The sequence below is a fragment of the Mobula birostris genome, chromosome 9 (assembly GCF_030028105.1).
Source record: "Mobula birostris isolate sMobBir1 chromosome 9, sMobBir1.hap1, whole genome shotgun sequence".
Taxonomy (NCBI): Eukaryota; Metazoa; Chordata; class Chondrichthyes; order Myliobatiformes; family Myliobatidae; genus Mobula; species Mobula birostris.
In genome coordinates, this window is record NC_092378.1 from 13,976,363 (window position 1) to 13,998,949 (window position 22,587).

Here is a 22,587-nt window from a genome sequence, read left to right on the forward strand (position 1 = left end):
ACAGGTATATAATGTACAGTATTTATTGCCAAGTTTTCTGATAATGTCAAGTTTCTTCATAAATATTACTTTACAATTTACAGTACAAATTACTTTACAAATATTGCGTACAAAGAAAGAGCTAAATTTGATGGATAGATAACATTAATAAATTCAATGGGTGGCCAAAACTATGAACAAGAGAGTGTAGGCATATATCTGAGATCATCTGCTTTTCACCCTAAGAAAGATAAAGTGTTTTCTAAACCATAAGGAATGGAAAGTGGTATTCTGTCTCAAGGGGCTGGAATACAATGGGATGGAAGTTAAGGTACAGTTCTATCAATTTTGTCTGAAGTCCTTTTGGAATACCGTACTGCAATCAGTTCTGTGCGCTCTGTGTCAAAAGGAATTTACTAACTTTGGAGGAGGGACAAAATTGAAACATCAGCATCATATTGGTTCAGAGAGTTAAGTTATTAGATTTGTTCTGTCTTATACTTGACTATAGGAGATTACCAGATGATCTATTAAGCTATTTCAGATATTTAAAATACCTCACGGCATAAACAGGGAAAAACTGTTTCCAAAAGGCTCTAATCTTCATATCATTGGAGGACAATATCAGGAAGTACATCTTCACACAGGAAGTGGTGGAAGTCAACTTCCATCCCTATATGTAAATTGAGGATAGGTCAATTGAAGGTTTTAAAACTAAAATTGATGGTTGTTTGTCAGCAAAATTATTACGCTTTCTAGTCATTCAAGCAGACTTAAGGTAGGGATCAGCTGTGATAGAACTGAATTGCAAATTAAACTTGAAGACACAGTCAATCACACACTTACATTGTGGACAATTACATCAACTAATATCTGCAAACAACAGGTAATAAATGGTATTGATCCAGTCTGGCAGTATTTATAGGACAATGAATTTTGACATTCCTTCCAACAGAACATGTCATTTATATCTTTGGATCATTAACACCCTCTTAGGTCAGTAGAGACCTTCACAAATATATCATCATGTTATGATGAACAGGCATAGAGCTTGAGCATCGATTCACAAAGAACAGTAATTTGATTAATCACATTGCAGTGTTATGTTAAAATTTCCATAAAATATTATAAAATGAAATGCCTATTTTTATCTGATTGATTAATTGCAATCATCTAAGAAAGTAACTTAATTCACATTATATATCTTATAGAACCATAACTTTCAAAATAGCATTAAATATCTTACCGTGAATGAGTAAAAGGAATTTCAACAACTTGATGCATAACTTTGCTGGCAAGTGTTAGATTAAACCCATCAAATACACCAACAGGTTCTGGCCAGCTCAGTGTTAATGAATATGAAGACTTGTTATAATTCAGATACTCCACGGGGCTTGGCACTAAAATGGCAAAGGTGAACAATGATTCATCTAATGTGAATTCACCAAAATTAGAATTAAACTCTCTATTTATTTCAAAAATCATTATAAACTTGTTAAGAATAATTCCTTTTCTAATGATAGGACTCTTTAAGGTTGTTATCGCCGGGGTGATAGTGGGGATAAGCTTTCACAGTCTTTTAAATGCTCCCCAATAGTATGCATCTCAAATAGCCTCTAACAACCAAGTCCAGCTCCTGGCCTTCAAGTGTAGCTTAGCTACTAGGCCCGGCGGGACCAGTTATACTGACAGGAGCAGGGGCAAATGCACTTTACTGGTGCCTTAAAACCAGTTGCTTCGGGCAAATGGGTCTCATAAGCCATGGTTAGCAGCTCACTTAGGAGAAGGAAAACTCGAACTTCTGCTGCCTTGCACCTATATCCAATGATGGGGAAGACTTTGGGGGTAAAACTCCAAGGAAAAATCCAGTGCTAAAGTGCCTAAGCCAGTCCTATGTTGAATTCAACACGGACTGGCAACTGTTGCGACACCAGTGGTGCCAAACAGCATCAGCTTCTGCTATTCCTTTGGATATTGATCAGAGAATGGAAAGGGGAAGACTGCTACATGGGCAACAGCTTGACCTTCATATCGTACTGCCCTAGCTTGCGTATCATGTGGACAGCTAGGATGCAAGATCCATGGCTGACCCCAACCAATGGAGGGACACAGTAATAGACACAATGGTGGCGTATATGTTCAGAAACAACCAAAAAGCAGCCATATTTAACAGGGAGACTAGATATATGAGCCTACTTCAGAAAAGGAAATTGTTTAATACAAGTTCTGAAAATGCTGAGGATAGATGTACTTAATAAGCTAAATGATCATTTATCACTCCAGCTTTGCTACACAGGGTGCCCGAATGATATCTCAGATGAGATTTAAGTAATGATATAGGAACACAGCCATTTTATACAGAAGGAGCCAGGCTGATGATTGTATACGGGTTAGAGCTTTAATAAACCAACATCACCACAACGCATACGATCAAAATGAAGTGGGTAACTATTAACCGTGGCAGATCTTTTCACATTTTTTTAATGCATCAGCTGCCTTCAACTCTATATTCAAACTAAACAAACAGTTTGATCAGAATTGCTATCCACTGCACTCCAAACCTACACCAACACAAAGTTCTATCCAGAATGTCATGCTTCAACAGAAATTTCTACTCCATTTCATCACCAAGGAAGTCTTAGCCAGCATTTAACATCATATTCCTCAGCTAATCTGGGTAGACATGAATACCCTGTCTAGTTTCATGTTTAATCCCATGGTATGCTTCAAACCAAAATTTTCTTTAAATATATATAAAATTTAAATATTTATCCTTAGATTCCACCATATCGTTAGCTTGTTTGATTTTCGAATTCTCGCAGTCTAAAGGCACAATTTTTACACCTCAGTAATTGACTTGTTTTATTGCTCTTCCCCAAATGAATTGTCTGTCTACATTCCACTCCAGCCAAGTCCATCCATAAACAACTTAATTTACAGACTTCTTAAATCTTCAAAGTAAACAGAAAGCAACTCTTCACTCAATCTCACACACAAAATGCAAGAGGAACTCAGCAGGTCAGGCTGCATCCATGGAAAGGAATAAACAGTCAATGTTTCAAGCCAAGATCCTTCATCAGGACTGAAAAGGAGGAGGGAAGATGCCAGATAAAGGTGCAGGATCTTCTGTCTGGTTTCCTCCAACCTGACGGCACGAACATCTATGTCTCTAACTTCTGGTAATTTGTCTCCCATCCCCCTTCTCTCTTTTCCATTTGTAATTCTGGCTCCCCTCTTATCCCTTCTCTTCTCCTCACCTGCCCATCATCTCGTTCAGATATCCCTCCTCCTTCCCTTTCTCCATGGTCCACTCTCCTCTCCTATCCACCTTTTACCCCATAGCTTCTCACTTCATTCCTCCTCACCCACCCACTTCCCCCTCACCTGGCTTCACCGATCACCTGCCAGCATGTACTCCTTCCCCCTTCTCTCTAACTTGTTATTTTGGCTTCTCCAGTCTTTTACAGTCCTGATGAAGGGTCATCTGTTTATTCCCGTCCTTAGACACTACCTGACCTGCCGACTTACTCCAGCATTTTGTGTGTTGGTCTAGATATCCAGCATCTACAAAATCCAATGAAAAGTCGTTGATTTGGCCCAGTACATTACGGATAAAATCCTCTCAGACATTGAGCATATTTACATGAAATGTTGCAGAAGGAAAGCAGCATCCTTCATCAAAAGTTCTCACCACCCAGGCCATGTTCTTTTCTCACTGCAGCCGTCAGGTAGAAGGTACAAAAGTCTCAGCACTCACTCTGCCAGGTTCAAGAATAGTTAGCACCCCTCAACAATCAGGCTCTTGAACAAAAGGGGATAACTACACTCATTTAAGGACGCTTTAATCTTGCTATTTTATGCTTATTATTTATTGCTATTTATTTCTATCTGTATATTCAGTTTGTTGTCTATTGATCCTGTGTACAGTTACTGCTCTATAGATTTGCTAAGTATGCCCATGGAAAAAGAATCTCAGGGTTGTATGTGGTGACCTGTATGTACTCTGATAATAAATTTTACTTTGAACTTTGAACTGTAGGATCTCATGTTTATGTTCTTCTCTCAATAATTCTAAGTTTAGAAAAAAATATAGAGATCAGTTAGCAATGAAAGAAAAGTCTATAAGCTGAGAGCTTCTCAGCAATTTATACATTTCAACTACTTTATTTGAGTTAACAGAGGGAAAAATATAATGCAAAGTATTAAAAACAAAATGAAACTTAACATGTGCATATTAATTGTTTCACAGGAATGCTATCTTGATAGTTTTCCTTTTCTGTCCGTAGTGAAATATTATACAGTTTTCCTGGAGTCAACTTTGTAAATACCACAAACTCTCGTTTAACCTTTTGAACCTGAAATGAATAACAAATAAATCAATATTTTTTTTAAATTCTAATTCAATGTTAACAAAGCTGGAAGATCTTTTAATCACATTTGCCAAAAAAAGCTCTATTAGTTTAACTGCATAGTCTACTTTTGTCTTTTCCAAACTGAAATTGACAGTCTGCAGAATTACACATTAAGTTTATGTTACATGCCATTTTACATATATGATGTATGTTTAACTGCACTGATTAAAGTGAGGTTACCACAAGCTGCTTGCCACAATTTAAACACAGCACTTCATATTGGTTGAAATGTCCTTCTGCTTTATCCCACACTAACTCCAGTGATGTTTCTGTGACCATCCCTTCACGTAAATTAGTGGGAGGTACCAAATCTAGAATAAGAAGATAATCAAAAAGTTATTGTTTCAGCTTATAGAAAAAAATAACATTATAGGTGTCATACAAATGCAAGATTTCATGGCAGATAAGGTTTAGAAAAATGATATTTTCCATTCAGTAAAAGAGTTCTAATTTTAGTCAACACACATCAAAGTTGCTGGTGAACGCAGTAGGCCAGGCAGCATTTCCAGGAAGAGGTACAGTCGACATTTCGGGCCGAGACCCTTCGTCAGGACTAGCTGAAGGAAGAGCTAGTAAGAGATTTGAAAGTGGGAGGGGGAGGGGGAGATCCAAAATGATAGGAGAAGACAGGAGGGGGAGGGATGGAGCCAAGAGCTGGACAGGTGATTGGCAAAAGGGATATGAGAGGATCACTTTATTTTGAAAGATTTATCGATAGGAATTAATGAACAGCAAGTGAATTGGAATTGGAAGTGGCATATTGACCACATGAGGTTCTCATATACTGAAATGTACATTCTGAAAATCAGACCTGAGGGTCTGCAATTTCAATAGGAAGAACAATGACTGCCAATGTTCGACATAGAAAAATGATTTATCATAGAAAATTCTTTTCCCTGTGGTCAGTCTCCCCAGAAGACTGAGTGTGAAAATTAAACAGAGTGTGAAAAGGAGAAGGCTGGGAAAGGGGGGGTTGAGGAGGAGGGAAAAAAGGATGAGTCATGATTGAAAGGTAGAGCAGATTCGATGGGCCAAATGGCCTAATTCTGCTCCTATATCTTATGGCCATATGGAAACAAAGCACAGACATTTTCATGTATCAGAATCAGAATCAGAGTTAATATCACTGGTATATATTGTGAAATTTGTTAACTTTACAGCAGCAGTACAATGAAATACATGATAGATAAATATAGAGAAAAATACTGATTTACAGTAAATATATATAGTCATAGTCATACTTTATTGATCCCGAGGGAAACTGGTTTTCGTTACAGTTGCACAATAATTAAATAGTAATAAAACCATAAATAGTTAAATAGTAATATGTAAATTATGCCAGGATATAAGTCCAGGACCAGCCTATTGGCTCAGGGTGTCTGACCCTCCAAGGAAGGAGTTGTAAAGTTTGATAGCCACAGGCAGGAATGACTTCCTATGACGCTCTGTGTTGCATCTCGGTGGAATGAGTCTCTGGCTGAACATACTCCTGTGCCCAATTAAATAGTTAACTTCAAAAGAAATTAAAAGAGTAGTGAGGTAGTGTCCATGGGTTCATTGTCCATTCAGGAATCGGATGGCAGAGGGGAAGAAGCTGTTGCTGAATCACTGAGTGTGTCCCTTCAAGCTTCTGTACCTCCTTCCCGATGGTAACAATGAGAAGAGGGCATATCCTGGGTAGTGGGGGTCCTTAATGGTGGACACCGCCTTCCTAAAGTACCACTCCTTGAAGATATCTTGGATACTATGGAGGCTAGTACACATGATGGAGCTGATTAATTTTACAAGTTTCTGCAACTTACTTCAATATTGCAGTAGCCCCCTCCCCCACACCAGATGATGATGCAGCCAGTCAAAGTGCTCTCCACAGTACATTTGTAGAAGTTTTGAGTGCTTTAGTTGACAAACCAAATCTCCTCAAATTCCAAATGAAATATAGCCACTGTCTTGCCTTCTTTGTAGTTGCGTCAATATGTTGCATCTAGGTTTGGTCCTCAGAGATACTGACACCCAGGAACCTGACGGTGCTCACTCTCTCCACCTCTGATCCCTCCATGAGGATTGGTTTGTGTTCCCTCATCTTGCCCTTTCGGAAGTTCACAATCAGCTCTTTGGTCTTGCTGAAATTCAGGGTAAGGTTGTTGCTGTGACACCACTCAACTAACAGGTGTATATCGCTCCTGTACACCCTCTTGTCACCATCTGAAATTCTGCCAACAATTGCTTCACAATTTTGGAATTTAAATGTGCATTGCACAGTACTGTATTTGTCGACATGGAGTGGAGAGTGAGTTTGTAAATCTGGCGGGAGCAAAGGATGTTGGAGTGCCACAGGAGGAGCGTGGGACAGGTGGCAGGGAAGGAGTGTCAGGGGCAGGGGGCGGTGTGGATGCTGACACACCCAGCCCTGAGACAACAAGGTCATTTGATTCCAAACATTGGTTTATTGATCGTAACAGAATCTCTCTCTCGTGCTTCTTGTTCCTTTCCCTTTTCCCAACCATGATTCCCCTCTCCCTGCCTCCTTCCCACTCTCAGTCCACAACAGAGACCCGTATCAGAATCAGGTTTATCATCACTCGTATATGTCATGAAATTTGGTATTTTTCCAGCAGCAGTACAGTACAATACATAACCACAGTACCGTGCAAAAGTCAAATACCAAAGCTCTACTATATATGTGCCTAAGACTTTTGCACAGTACTGTACATACTTCAAAATCTAGTTTGCATAACGGACCTGTTAATGAATCTTTTTGCCAATGTACAGGCAGCAACTACTGCAACAGATCAGAAGAACCCACTGCATGTTCTTTTATTAAGTTCCCTTTAATTTTAAACCAGAGCACACACAGATCCAATTCCAACCCTAGTTATCAGAATTTTCTCCTATTTGACCATTACATTTAAATACATATTATTACTGAAAAATTTCTGGGCAGCAAGTTTAAAATCCTGAAAGTATAAGGCCATCAAAGATATGTGGATCGATTTGTCATCAATATGAGGATATCTGAATATAAATAATTTCTCTGCATGCTGTGCCCACTGGCTGCAAAATGTTCATTGTATAAAGTGATTACTTAGAAGGAAAAATAAATATTCATAAGGAAATGAGTGGTGATCACCCCTCCTTTAAGCTTTTGCAAAATATTAATACATTATAAAGAACTATTTTAAGTAGCAGAAACTTTAGTAGTCCGAGATCACAGCAGGACTGGTACTATGGCCTGCAGATAATGAAAGACGGAGCATTAGATTGAGCTGAGTTGAACTGAATATCCTTGGACTCTTTTGATGACTTCATGGTTAGGTGCTTTATATTCTGTATTTTTCACACTTTTTCTTGCTGTTTGTGCAATTTTTTTCTTTATGTGTTCAGGGGTTTGATGTTTTTCTTTGAAGCAGTTCATTAGTTGTTTTGTGACTGTGAGAAGATGAATTTCAGGGTTATATACTACATACATACTTTGATAATTAGATTAGATTATGAGGACACTCAGTCCTCATTTATTGTCATTTAGAGATGCATGCATTAAGAAATGGTACAATGTTCCTCCAGTATGATATCACAGAAACACAAGACATTCCAAGACTAAAACTGACAAAAACCACATAATTATAACATATAATACAACAGTGCAAAGCAATACCGTAATTTGATAAAGAGCAGACCATGGGCACGGTAAAAAAAAGTCTCAAAGTCCCGATAGCCCCATCATCTCACGCAGAGGGTAGAAGGAAGGAAAACTCTTCCTGCCATGAACCTCCAGTGCCACAAACTTGCCGATGCAGCACCATTGGAAGCACCCGACCACAGCCGACTCTGAGTCCGTCCGAAAGCTTCGAGCCTCCAACCGGCCCTCCAACACCGAGCACCGAGTACCATCTCTGCCAAGCTCTTTGACCACGCCCCAGCCGCCAGTGAAGCAGGCATTTCAGAAGTTTCACCAGATGTTCCTTCCATGCTTCTCACGTCCATCTCCATCAAATCAGGATTGTGCACGGCAGCCTACTCAACAGGTAACAGATATTCATTCTGGAGTGGCCGCTGCGCGCTGCCTCGCACCGCCATCTTCTCTTCACTTCTATTGTAATTTCAATCTTGAATCTTTGAATCTTTGGAAGCTTCTCAGAAAAAGAACTAACAGCAATATTTTTCAAAGGACAGATACCAAAGGAAGTGTAAAGTAGACAAAAAAGCCTCTAATACATAGAGGTCAAGAGATCAAGTTTGGAGTTACAAAAAGATGTTACACGGGTAAATGTCTGGTCTGTGTCTTTCTTATTTCTGCTTCTGGTTGACCTAGTGGATAAAAGAGAATTTCCACCATTCTTTCAATTTGAAATTATGAGCAATATTGTATATGATTTTACAAAGGAAAGGAAATTAATAAACTATCATGATAATGGCACCACATTCAGTTGTAGTGGCTTCAAAAGGTGCTGCTGTCCTATTTAAAAGTATTTTTAATGATTGCAGAATCCTGCTATACATTGAGAACTTAAAGTACTGTAGGTCTTCCTGATCAGCGAGTTGCTCTCTGGTGCAGAAAATGAAGGAGCTGTGACCTTTATGTGCTTGCTATTTTGTACATGCGAGGTGTGCTCTGTGTTGTGTGAGACTATTGGTACAGTGTTTTGTACCCTGGCCCCAGAGTAAAGTTGTCTTGTCTGGCAGTATTCGTGAGTATTCACATATGGATGAATGACAATTAAACTTGATTGAATTTAATATTCTATGGTAAGGATTCCCAAACTTTTTTCTGCCATGGACCCCTACCATTAACCAAGGAGTCCATGTACCCCAGCTTGGGAACACATGCTGTAAAGCATCAATCTGTGTTCGGTTTCCAATGTGTGACCATATTATGTTAGTCATCTTAGTATCAGGCCATATCAGGTTGATTCAAACAATTAGTTCCTTTTTCATGGTTTGTAGCTGCCAGAGAACACATTTCTGCATCACAGTGCTCACACTGAGCGTGAAAAGTCTTTAACTTGCTTTACATTGCTGAGCTGAATTTAAGCTGTCAGTAAACAATCTGTAATCTAAACTGATTTACAGGATCCACTTTGTCATTTAATGCACGTTACGTTATCGTGATAGCTTCAGCCCAACTCCATTAAGGAAACTGAAACCTTAACCTTGTAACTTCTGGCCTCTACAAAACATATTATTTCACAGAATGAAAAATTTTACCAAATTCTGTCACCAGCAGAATTTTGGATGCCAAATTATATCCCCCAGAAAGTGAAATAGTGTATTGATTAATAGCAGTGCAGTAATTTATCAAAACTTGAGGACCTAGAAAAATTCTGTTCCCAATATAAGCAACAGAAAAAAGGATTTAAAATGTTTTGAGGTTAGGCAACCTTACATATGACTAAGTTCTCATGTTTCCTCTTATCAGTTTCTATAAAGGGAAGTTAAAAATATCAGTACGTATTTATAAAAGATCTGCATCCTTGTACAGATATACTAACTGCCTGGTGAGCCAAATCAACCTCCGTTATCAATGATGGGAAAGTTTGACAATTCAAATTTCGAAGTAAATTTATTATCAAAGGACATATATGTCACCATATATAACCCTGTGATTCATTTTCTTGTGGGCATATTCAATAAATCCATTAGAAAATAATAGCAATAGAATCAATGAAAGACCACACCAACTTGGGCATTCGACCAGTGTGCAAAAGACAATAAACTTCTCTATCTCAATACAGAGCAACCATTACTGGGAAAGAGTATAATTAGATGTCTCCCCAATACTTGATAACAAATTTCTGTGCTGTTTGATTCATTCATACAGGGTTACTAAACTTCTAAGTCAAAGCTAAAAAAAATCCTAGTAGACAAGGCCAGAAGATAATTGCTAAACTTTTTAATTCACAGTAGGCACTTTTGTTTCAAGTGTCAGCTGTATCTCTAACTCTATTTTATCATCTTCAGTTTATAGCAAAATCAGAAGGCCTATGAATGTCTTATTCCTTATCCTTATTGCCTGAGATTTTCTAAAATAATGGATGTGAGATGTTATAATTATTCATTTTAAGGAAAGAGCGTCAAAGTTTATGTTTTGTGCTTAATATTTCAGTAATACTTGCGTGATCATGTGCGTGTATATATACACAGTGGCATGCAAAAGTTTGGGCACCCCTGGTCAAAATTTCTGTTACTGTGAATAGCTAAGTGAGTAGAAGATGAACTGATCTCCAAAAGTCCTAAAGTTAAAGATGAAACATTCTTTTCAACATTTTAAGCAAGATTAGTGTATTATTTTTGTCTTGTACAATTTCAGAGTGGAAAAAAAGGAAAGGAGCACCATGGAAAAGTTTGGGCACCTCAAGAGATTTGAGCTCTCAGATAACTTTTACCAAGGTCTCAGACCTTAATTAGCTTGTTAGGCCCATGGCTTGTTCACAGTCATCGTCAGGAAAGGCCAGGTGATGCAAATTTCAAAGCTTTATAAATACCCTGGCTCCTCAAACCTTGTCCCAACAATCAGCAGCCATGGGCTCCAATAAGCAGCTGCCTAGCACTCTGAAAATTAAAATAAATGATGCCCACAAAGCAGGGGAAGGCAATAAGAAGATAGCAAAGCGCTTTCAGGTAGCCGTTTCCTCAGTTCGTAATGTAATTAAGAAATGGCAGTTAACAGGAACGGTGGTCAAGTTGAGGTCTGGAAGACCAAGAAAACGTTCCAAGAGGACTGCTCGTAGGATTGCTAGAAAGGCAAATCAAAACCCTCGTTTGACTGCAAAAGACCTTCAGGAAGATTTAGCAGACTCTGGAGTGTTGGTGCACTGTTCTACTGTGCAGCCACACCTGCACAAATACGACCTTCATGGGAGAGTCATCAGAAGAAAACCTTTCCTGCGTCCTCACCACAAAAGTCAGCATCAGAGGTTTGCAAAGGAACATCTAAACAAGCCTGATGCATTTTAGAAACAAGTCCTGTGGACTTATGAATTTAAAATAGAACTTTTTGGGTGCAATGGGCAAAGGTACCTTTGGAGAAAAAAGGGTGCAGAATTTCATGAAAAGAACACCTCTCCAACTGTTAAGCACGGGGGTGGATCGATCAGGCTTTGGGCTTGTGTTGCAGCCAGTGGCATAGGGAACATTTACTGGTAGAGGAAAGAATGAATTCAATTAAATACCAGCAAATTCTGGAAGCAAACATCACACTGTCTGTAAAAAAGCTGAAGATGAAAAGAGGATGGCTTCTGCAACAGGATAATGAACCCAAACACACCTCAAAATCCACAATGGACTACCTCAAGAGGTGCAAGCTGAAGGTTTTGCCATGGCCCTCACAGTCCCCTAACCTAAACATCATCGAGAATCTGTGGTTAGACCTCAAAAGAGCAGTGCATGCAAGACGGCCCAAGAACCTCACAGAACTAGAAGACTTTTGCAAGGAATAATGGGCAAAAATCCCCTAAACAAGAATTGAAAGACTCTTAGCTGGCTACAAAAAGCGTTTACAAGCTGTGATACTTGCCAAAGGGGGTGTTACTAAGTACTGCCATGCAGGATGGCCAAACTTTTGCTTCGGGCCCTTTTCCTTTTTTGTTATTTTGAAACGTAAAAGATGGAAATAAAAAAGTAATCTTGCTTAAAATATTAAAGAAATGTGTCATCTTTAACTTTACGCTTTTGGGAAATCAGGTCATCTTTTACTTGCTTAGCCATTCACAGTAACAGAAATTTTGACTGGGGTGCCCAAACTTTTGCATGCCACTGTATAGGTTTAATTAAGCATTCTTGTTCATTTAAATAAATAATTAGTTATGAGTTGTCTGGGTCAGCCTGAAAGAAGAGCAGGATCAGTCACCAAGGAACAGAGTCCATTAACAGAACAAAATGTTTAATTTCTTTTGCACCTTAGAACTCACATTTGCTTTACCATAAATACAGTCAGTAGCCACTTTATTAGATACATCTGCTCTTTAATCTAAAAATACGTTATTTGCATACGTCATCAAACCACCACGTAATACACGTGCATCTCACTTAAAGTAAACTCAAAGTTAAACCCACATTTCAGACTCGCACGACTTATTTTGAACTAGTTTAATGTTCTGAAGTTACAAACAGTTTAGCTTGTTAGTTACTCTACCAATTTTCTCATACCCTTTCTTGATGAACACAATTCTTTCAAACACTGAAAATCCATCAAAAATTGTGAAGTAAGAATTACAAATGAGTGCAAGATGAATTTAAAAGTCATACTTGTTATGGATGTGTACAGATTGCTATTTTTAATACTTACGGGTTTTCACAGCAGGAACCCTGTACACTTTGCTCTTCACGTTGCCACTGTTTGAATACACTGCAAATTTATATTCTTCACCAGGGATCAATTTTTCTATTGTTATATTAATATACCTCCTAAATGTAGCTATTCTTTTAATTTCATCTCCATATGTAACGATGACTTCATCAAATATGCCAGTTTTTGGCATTCCAACATACAGTACTGTTGAGTGGGTCTGAATATCAATGGGAAAGACAATCTCAACTGGTAGTGGCCCTGAAAAAAAATGATAATGCTGTTATTTTATAAAATGAGTTGTCTAAATGAGGAAATATCCAGCATACATGAATGGAATAAGGGAAGGGAGGTTATTACTGAAGTAAATAGTGTCATTTTTGCATTGGAGAGAATATGGGAATCAAAGGACAGTAAAGGATCAAATAAGGGTCTAGAGTTATGAGTTGTCTGGGTCAGCCTGAAAGAAGAGCAGAATCAGTCGCCAAGGAACAGAGTTCATTAACACAACCAAATATTTAATTTCTTTTGCACGTTAGAACTTCCTTTTGGTTTACCATAAGTACAGTCAGTAGCCATTTTATAAGCTACACCTGCTCTTTAATGCAAATATCTAATCAGCCAATTATGTGACAGCAACTTAATGCATAAAATCATGTGTATCATGATCGAGAGGTTCAGTTGTTGTTCAGACCAAACATCAGAATGGGGAAGAAATGTGATTTGAGTAACTTTGACAGTGGAATGATTGTTAGTGCCGGAAGGCATGGTTTGAGTATCTGAGAAATTGCTGATCTGGGATTTTCGCACAAAACAGTCTTTAGAGTTTACAGAGAATAACAGGAGAAGCAAAAAAAAACAATTCAGTAAGTAGCAGTTCTGTGGTCATTAACAACACCCATTGTTCTAGTGGCAAAAAGAATCTACCCACATCATTCTACCCAATTTTGCTGCAGTTTTGGGCGGGAATGAACAAATTATCATTCCCCAGTGCTTTCTCTTTATTTTGTACTATTATTAACTGGGACCACTTTTACCTGTCTGTGAGACTATTCTAAAAAAAAGTTACAAGCATCTGTTCTTTTTTTTAACAAAATAATAAATATGACTCTCAATTTATCTTGATGATCTCAGTTGCTGAACCCAGAAGAGCTCTCCTAATTGATACCAACAAAGGCTTGCTGGATGACTGAACATCCATGGAAGTTTCTATGAGTATTTGGAAACATTGCACTTGGCACAAACCTCTCTGGAAATTTGAACAATCAGGCACGTCCAACCTCAAAGCTGTTCCACATGCCTTGCAGGTGATGGCTCAATCCAGATAAATAATTTATGTTTTTCTTCCTTCATCACCAGCCATCTGCTCTACCTAGACTCCACCAATGTGTCCTTGTTGTAATCGGCATACTGTTGTTTCATAGTAGCCAGTGCCCCTCAGCAGGTAGAACACTGAAAGCCTCTTTACTTTTAAAGCAACCAGGAAACAGAGCACTCAATTTTTTCAGATTTGTTAATTTCCTGCCACAGTGGCAGCAGGAGACAAGGAGTAACTTCAGAACCACAAAATTAATAATGTCAGAAAATCCTCCCAAATAAATTATATCTAGATTCTCTCACTTACTTGTTGTCTGTGTGATATATTCTGGCTTGCTTCTCTTCCCATTCCTTACTGCCATCACCTCAATGTCATATGTGACTCCAGGGATCATGAAATCAAATTGAAAGAGTGTTGTATTTGTTACTGAAAACTCTTTTACTTCATTGCTTTTATTGCTCATTTGTATTCGAAGGTGGTACTCGTCACATCCTTCCAGTGGAGGCTCCCAATGTATAATGATTCTGTTCTCCCAAACTTCTGCATTATCAATGTAAATACTGACTGGAGAGCTGGGATCTAAAGTCAAAATATACAGCACATAATTACTGAAACACAAATGTAAGAATAGCTCCAAAGCTCAAATTCTAAAGGCTTCATTTGAGTCAGGTTTATCCATTTGATTTCAATAGAGTCATAGAAAAGTATAGCACAGTAATACACCCTTTGGCCCATCGAGTCCATACCAAACCATTTCAACTGCCTCCCCTATCGAATTTGTACACCTCCATACCCCTGCCACCTCTGCTATCTAAACTACTGGCAGCCCATTCCATACTTTCACAATCCTCTGAGTGAAAAAGTTTCCCCTCGTGTTCCCCTTAAACTTTTCACCTTTCACCCTTAACCCATGACCTCTAGTTGTAGTCCCACCCAACCTCAGTGGAAAAAGCCAGCTTACATTTGCCCTATTTATACCCCTCATAATTTTGTATACCTCTATCAAATCTCCCCTCAATCTTCTACGTTCCAAGGAATAAAGTCCTAACCTATTCAATCTTTCCATATAACTCAGGTCCACCAGACCCAGCAACATCCTTGTAAATATTCTCTGCACTCTTTCAACCTTGTTACATCTTTCTTGCAGATAGGTGACCAAACTGCACACAACACTCCAAATTAGGCCTCACTAATGTCAAACACAATTACTTAAGTGTTGTGTTAAATTATTTTAAATTACAAGTAGAGGTAAATTACATGCTACATGTGAAAAAGATATAGACTGGCAGCAGAATGAAATTATTTTAATGTAAATTCAGGTCCTTTTGTTTGAAAATAGATCTTTCTCTACCTGTTATTGCAAATAATGGTCCTTCAGCACAACTCAGTGATCCACCCTCTGTCACTGCTTGGACATAGACTTCATAAGATTGGAATGGCTTAAGGTTCCTAAGTACCACAGAGGTTTTATCTCTTGGAACGTCTTCAGCGACAAGATCGCTTGATTTAAATGCCATAAAGCTGATGAGGTAATGATGAAAGGATTCAGATGTTGATTCCTCTGGTGCAATCCAGAGTAATTGTAGTGAAGAGCATGTTACTTCTCCAGCTGTAATATTTCGTGGTGGATTTGGCCCTATTTAAGATCAAATGTATACATTTGGAAATTAAACAAATGTCTAAATATAAGGCAACAGAGTATCAACTGAGCATCTGATTTTTCATCAGAAAGCATTTTTAAAAATTACAAAATCAGACAACATAATTTAGAACTTAAATACGAGGAACACCAAAGGTTCATTCTGTTTCTATTCCATGAGGCAGATGTTGTTTTAATGTCTTTGCTTATTGTTATTCCAAAAGAATAACTTGCTAAAATAAACTCTGGTCTGGCCTACAATGATCCTACCCTTGCTTCACAGTCACCAGTCACCACCAGCATCAGTTCTAGAGCCGCACTAAATATTTGCAGCTACAGCCCAATATTTACAGCACTATCTCCAGTAGTTTTGGGCCTTTTATCTTAGAAAGGATGTGCTGACACTGGGGAGGGTTCAAAGGAGGTTCACAAAAATGATTCCAGGATTGAAGAGCTTATCATATAAAGAGTTTGATGACTCTGGGCCTGTACTCACTAGAATTAAGATGAATGAGGGGTTGAAATCTATCAAGTGTCGAAAGGCCTTGATAGAGTGGGTGTGGAGAGGACGTTTCCTAGGATGGGAGAGCCTAAGACCGGAGAGCACACCTTCAGATTAGAGGGGTGTCCTTTTAGAACGGAGATGAGGAGGTATTTCTTTCGTCAGAGAGTGGTGAATCTGTAGAATTTGTTGCTACAGGCGGCTGTGGAGGCTAAGTTTTTATGTATATTTAAGGCAGACAATGCTAGATTGTTGATTGGTCAGGGCATGAAGGGATACGGGGAGAGAGCAGGATATTGGGGCTGAGAGGGAAAATGGATCAGGCATTTTGAAATGGTGGACCATATTTGATGGGCCAAATGGCCTAATTCTGCTCCTATATCTTATGGTTTTATTAACATCCTTCCACAAAGTACTGCAGGTGATGAGTGCCAACTGGACTGCAAGCAGTAGGAATTAAAAACACCCTGATGGATCTCTGTCAGAAGAAATTTACACTCCTTTTAAACATCTCTGATTTCCAGAGCAGAAATATTAAATTTCAAGAATGTATTAAAGATTTGTGTTGAAATTTATTTCACATTGTCATTGCTTGGAAGCAACAAAATACCTGTAGTTTTGAGAATCAGAACTGTTTTAATATTATAATCTGCTGTAATTAATATTAAAGCATTATCTTCTATTGTCATTACAACAAATGATACTGCTAATTACAAACCCCATTTCCAGAGAAGTTGGGATATTTTCCAAAATGCAATAAAAACAAAAATCTGTGATATGTTAATTCACGTGAACCTTTATTTAACTGACAAAAGTACAAAGAAAAGATTTTCAATAGTTTTACTGACCAACTTGATTGTATTTTGTAAATATACACAAATTTAGAATTTGATGGCTGCAACACACTCAGCAAAAGTTGGGACAGAGTTAAAATAAGATTGAAAAGTGCACAGAATATTCAAGTAACACCGGTTTCGAAGACTCCACATTAAGCAGGCTAATTGGTAGCAAGTGAGGTATCATGACTGGGTATAAAAGTAGCGTCCATCGAGCCCTCAGGCGGCACTGCCTAAGAAACCATCATGCTACTGTGACAATTATAGCCACCTGGGCTTGGGAGTACTTCGGAAAACCATTGTCACTCAACACAGTCCATCACTGCATCCAGAAATGCAACTTGAAACTGTATTACGCAAGGAGGAAGCCATACATCAACTCTATGCAGAAACGCTGGCAAGTTCTCTGGGCCTGAGTTCATCTCAGATGGACCGAAAGACTGTGGAACTTTGTGCTGTGGTCAGATGAGTCCACATTTCAGCTAGTTTTCAGAAAAAACGGGTGTTGTGTTCTCCGTGCCAAAGTTGAAAACGACCATCCAGATTGTTATCAGCAAAAGGTGCAAAAGCCAGCATCTGTGATGGTATGGGGGTGCATCAGTGCCCACGGCATGGGTGAGTTGCATGTATGTGAAGATACCATTGACTCTGAAGCGTATATTAGGATTTTAGAGAGACATATGTTGCCATCAAGACGAAGTCTCTTCTCGGGACGTCCATGCTTATTTCAGCAGGACAATGCCAGACCACATTCTACACGGGCTACAACAGTGTGGCTTTGTAGACACAGAGTGCGTGTGCTTGACTGGCCTGCTGCCAGTCCAGGTCTATCTCCTATTGAAAATGTATGGCGCATCATGAAGAGGAGAATCAGACAACGGAGACCACGGACTGTTGAGCAGCTGAAATCTTATATCCAGCAAGAATGGACAAAATTTCCAATTGCAAATCTACTACAATTAGCATCCTCAGTTCCAAAATGATTAAAAAGTGTTATTAAAAGGAAAGGTGATGTAACACAATGGTAAACATGCCTCTGTCCCAACTTTTGTTGAGTGTGTTGCAGCCATCAAATTCTAAATTTGTGTATGTTTACAAAATAGAATTGAGTTGGTCAGTAAAACTACTGAACATCTTTTCTTTGTACTTTTGTCAGTTAAATAAAGGTTCACGTGAATTAACATATCACAGATTTTTGTTTTTATTGCATTTTGGAAAATATCCCAACTTTTCTGGAAATGGGGTTTGTATATTACATTATATACTATCAGTGTAACACCAAAAAAACTTACTTGTTTTCACACTCAGAATAGGACTAACCATTCTCTGGGCACCCATATCATCTCTCATCATTATTGCAAAGTAGTAGTGGTGACCAGGTTTCAGCCCAGATATGACTGCCTTAGTCACATTTGGCAATATTTTACTGGAATGTTGCTTTTCTTCACCTGAATTTGGTTGGTACCAAATAAATAACTCAGATGTTGTGGAGAACAAATCCTGTAGATCATCCCAGATAATAGTTGCCTCATTTTCATTAACATCTTCTGATTTTAGTTTAATTGTCCTGGGGAGAACTAAGACTGAAAAACAACACATTTAAAATTAAAGACAAGAGATTCTCAGATGCTGGAAATTCAGAGCAATGCACACAAAATGCTGAAGGAACTCAGTAGGTCAGGCAGCATCTATGGAAATGAATAAACAGTCAACGTTTCAGACCAAGACCTTTCATCAGAACTGGAAAGGAAGGGGAAGATGCCAGAATAAAAAAGGTGGGGAGAGGGGAAGGAGAACAAGCTAGAAGGTGATAGGTAAAGCTAGGTGCGTTGGGGAGGAGGGATGAAGTAAGAAGCAGAGAAGTGATGGGTAGAAAGGCCTGGGACTGGAGAAGAAAGAATCACATAGGAAAGGAGAATGGACCATGGGAGAAAGGGAAACAGGAGGGGCACCAGAGGGAGATGACTGCATTAATGCTGCTTCATGCACCCATGCTGAACTCATCAACTTTACATACAATTTTCGCCCTGCCCTTAAATCCACATGGTCCATTTCTGATATCCGTCTCCCCTTCTTCAATCTCTCTGTCTGTATAAAAGACAAGAAAATCTGCTATGCTGGAAATACAAGCAACACATCCAAGATGCTGAAGGAACCCAGCAGGCCAGGCACACCCAGAGTGTGAATCATCATGGCAGAAGATAAGGCCATGGACCAACATGTTGGAATGGGAATGGGAAAGGAGTTAAAATGGTTGCCTCTGGGAAATTTACTTTTGATGGATGGAGCAAAGGTGCTCAACAGAACAGTCCCCCAATTTATGCCAGTTCTTACCAATTTAAAAGCAGCCTCACAGGAAGCACCAGATACAATAGACAACATCAGCAGATTCACATATGAGTGTTGCCTCACCTGGAAGGACAGATGAAAGAAAAAGCATTGATGCTCAATAAAGCAGTCACTTGTGAGTTTGTTGGGGTCATCTACTGTATCTGGTGCTCCCAGTGTGGCCTCCTGTATATCGGTGAGACCTGATGGAGATTGGGAGACCGGTTGCCGAGCACCTATGCTCCATCTGCCAAAAAATGCTGGATCTCCCAGAAGCCACCCACTTCAATTCTGCTTCCCGTTCTCATTCCAACCTCTCAGTCCCTGGAGCAATGAGGCCACACGAGAGCATCTAGGTAGCCTCCAACCTGATGGCATGAACAACAGTTTCTCAAACTTCTGGTAATTGTCCCTCCCTTCACCATTCCCATTCCTGTTTCCCTCTCTCACCTTATCTGCCAACCCGCCCATCACCTCCTTCTTTCCTTTCTTCTATGGTCTTCTACCCTCTCCTATCAGATTCCCCCTTCTCCAGCCTTTTATCTATCAGCTTCCCAGCCCTCCCCTTCTAATGGTTTCACCTATCACCTACCACCTTGTACTTCTTCCTCCCTTCCTCCCACCTTTTTGCTCTAACTTCTCATTTTTTTCTCCAGTCCAGATAAAGGGACTTGGCCTGAAACGTCAACCGTTGACACATTTCTATGGATGCTGTCTGGCCTGCTGAGTTCCTCCAGCATTTTTGTGTGTGTTGTTTTTTGTCTGCCTCTCTGGAAACAAATTGTCTACCAGTACCTTTTATAAACCTACTGATTCCCCATGCTATCTTGACTTCACCTCTTCCAACCCTACCTCCAGTAAAAATGTTCTTTTCCAAGACTTTAGAGTTGTCCTCCTTCTTCAGAGAATAGGGTTTTCCTTCCTCAGCCATTGATGCTGCCCTCACCTGCATCTCCTCCATTTCCAAGACATCTGCGTTCACCCCATCCTTACACCATGTTAACAGGGATAGAGTTCTTCTTGTCCTCACCAACTGTCCCATGAGTCTCTGCATCTAACACCTCATTCCGCGCAACTTCTTCTATCTTCAATGGGTTCCTACCACCAAACTCATCTTTACCTCCACAACCGCCCACTCTCTGCTTTCCACAGGGGTCGCTCCCTCCATAATTCCTTGTCTGTTTGTCCTTTTCCTCTAATTTCCCTCCTGGCATATATCCCTGCAAGGGACAGAAATGCTACACCTGCCCATTCACCTCCTCCCTCACCTCCAATCAGGGCCCCAAATAGTCCTTCCAGGTGAGGCCGCATTTCACCTGCGATCTTATTGTGGTTGTCTACTCCATCCAGTGATCCCGATGCAGCCTCCTCTACGTTGGAACTTGGGGACTGCTTTGTCGAGCACCTCTGCTCCATCTGCAAAAAGGAATTTCCCAGTGGCCAACCATTTTAATTCCTGTCCCCATTCCTGTTCAGTCCATGGCCCCCTCTTCTGCCATGACGAGGCCAGCCTCAGTGTGGAGCAGCAGCACCTCATATTCTGTCTGGGTAGCCTCCAACCTGAAGGCATGAACGTCAATATCTCCTTCCAGTAGTACCCCTCACCCTCCCCCCTTACTCTATTCCCCACTCTTGCCTCTTCTCCTCACCTGCCTATTACTTCCCCTGTGGTGTAGTGGTATCAGCACTGGACTTCAAGGCAGACGGGTCCTGAGTTCAAACCCAGCCAGGTCCCATCCTGGGCAGCAGCAGTATCTGCGCAGAAGAAAGCCCTGCAATTTACCGTATCTTGCCACGAAAACCCTATGGACCCTGTGTTCAATGAGGTCACAAAGTGTTGGACTCGACTTAACAAAGTGCCCCACCTTCTTCCTCATGGTCCACTCTCCCCTCCTATCAAATTCTTCTCCAGCCTTTTGTCTTTTCCACTTATCACTTCCCAGCTTCTTACTTCATCCTTCCTCCCCCACCCACCTGGCTTCACCTATCACCTTCTAGCTTGTCCTTCCTCCCTCCCCATTTCACAACTTTTTATTCTGGCTTCCTCCCCCTTTCTTTCCTGTCCTGATACAGGTTTTCAGCCCAAACGTCAGCTGTTCACTTATTTCCATAGATGCTGTCTGACCTGCTGAGTTCCTCCAGCAGTTTGTGTGCACTGCTCTACATTTCAATGTTCACCGTCAATGTTCAGCAAGAGCTAATGGCATTTTTGGCATGTGTGGAATTTACATTTAGATTTAGCATTTCTGGAAGGAAGTAACAATAGCATGGTGTTGTTACCCCTTTCCGCGCCTTGAGGCACATTGGGCAGCAATCTTCCCATTTCTTTAGCGAAGGAGTTGCCAGATTCGAACCCAGGACCATTCACCTCGAAGTCCGGTGTGGATGCCACTACACCACTGGCTGGCTAACAATAACATGTACCCCAATACAAATCAGTTAATATTGGCAAAGCTCTAAAGCTAACATGGATAAAATAATGCAATCCTGTACAATGTGTACCTACCGAACATATATACCACACATCTGAATAATACTTATAAACTGCAGTATTGTATCACCTTATCAGGATTAAAGCAGATCACTTCCATACTATAGTCTAACGTGTCCAAAGAAGTCACTAAATATAAATACATCAATAACTGGTTCAACAACAAACAAGCACCTTTAACATCTATTAAAAATTCAGGTTACCCAACAAACTTAAAAACACTCTGATAATCTTTGTAAATGGTTTCCCCGAATTATATTCTTGGAAGGAATTCAGCAAGAAGTAGAAGCAAAAGTTAAGTTTGGCTCTAAACTCAAGAATTTTAAAATCATGAATAGAGAAACTATTGCCAAGCCAATTCAACTACCAAAGTCTTTTAATCCTTCCAACGCCATTGTAAATATAAAATAACAAATTATCACTTAAATTATTTTTCATTTATTATATACAAACTTGAGTCTTCACTCTTATGAGGATAAAATACAAATAAGCTTTGCTTCATATCAAATTAAGAGACTATGAATTTCAAATGATGAACAGCTGGTCCCATAATAAAGACAAAAAAGACAACGAAAGGGTGAGAGGTGGATTGTGGATTTGCTGGACTTGAACAAGGTTATGGTAAGGATTTGAAGTTTTACTTCTAACGGTTAAATTTATTTAAAGAAATAATTTAATTACACTGTCTAGGTTTCAATTATTTGCTGCAATTTTCTGATCCTGAAAATTCCAAATATTATACAGAAAATAATTGAAAAAAATCCCACTATTATATAATCTATTGAGATATTTTCTATATCT

General features: G+C 39.5%; 1 protein-coding gene across 8 annotated transcripts in view; it reads right to left on the minus strand.

The window, feature by feature from the left end:
- Window positions 1-22,587, minus strand: part of ptprq (protein tyrosine phosphatase receptor type Q) — a 188,752-nt gene that overhangs the window by 151,471 nt on the left and 14,694 nt on the right. For 7 of the 8 annotated variants that reach the window (XM_072267504.1, XM_072267510.1, XM_072267508.1 and 4 more), the window contains 7 exons: window positions 18,260-18,550; window positions 15,342-15,626; window positions 14,297-14,569; window positions 12,673-12,933; window positions 4,572-4,702; window positions 4,205-4,334; window positions 1,226-1,379 (listed from right to left, as the gene is read on the minus strand). In XM_072267504.1, coding sequence (XP_072123605.1) covers window positions 1,226-1,379; window positions 4,205-4,334; window positions 4,572-4,702; window positions 12,673-12,933; window positions 14,297-14,569; window positions 15,342-15,626; window positions 18,260-18,550 — 1,525 coding nt within the window. Of the gene's footprint in view, window positions 1-1,225; window positions 1,380-4,204; window positions 4,335-4,571; window positions 4,703-12,672; window positions 12,934-14,296; window positions 14,570-15,341; window positions 15,627-18,259; window positions 18,551-20,563; window positions 20,621-22,587 lie in introns of those variants that run through there. The other variant, XM_072267512.1, reaches the window with a different exon arrangement.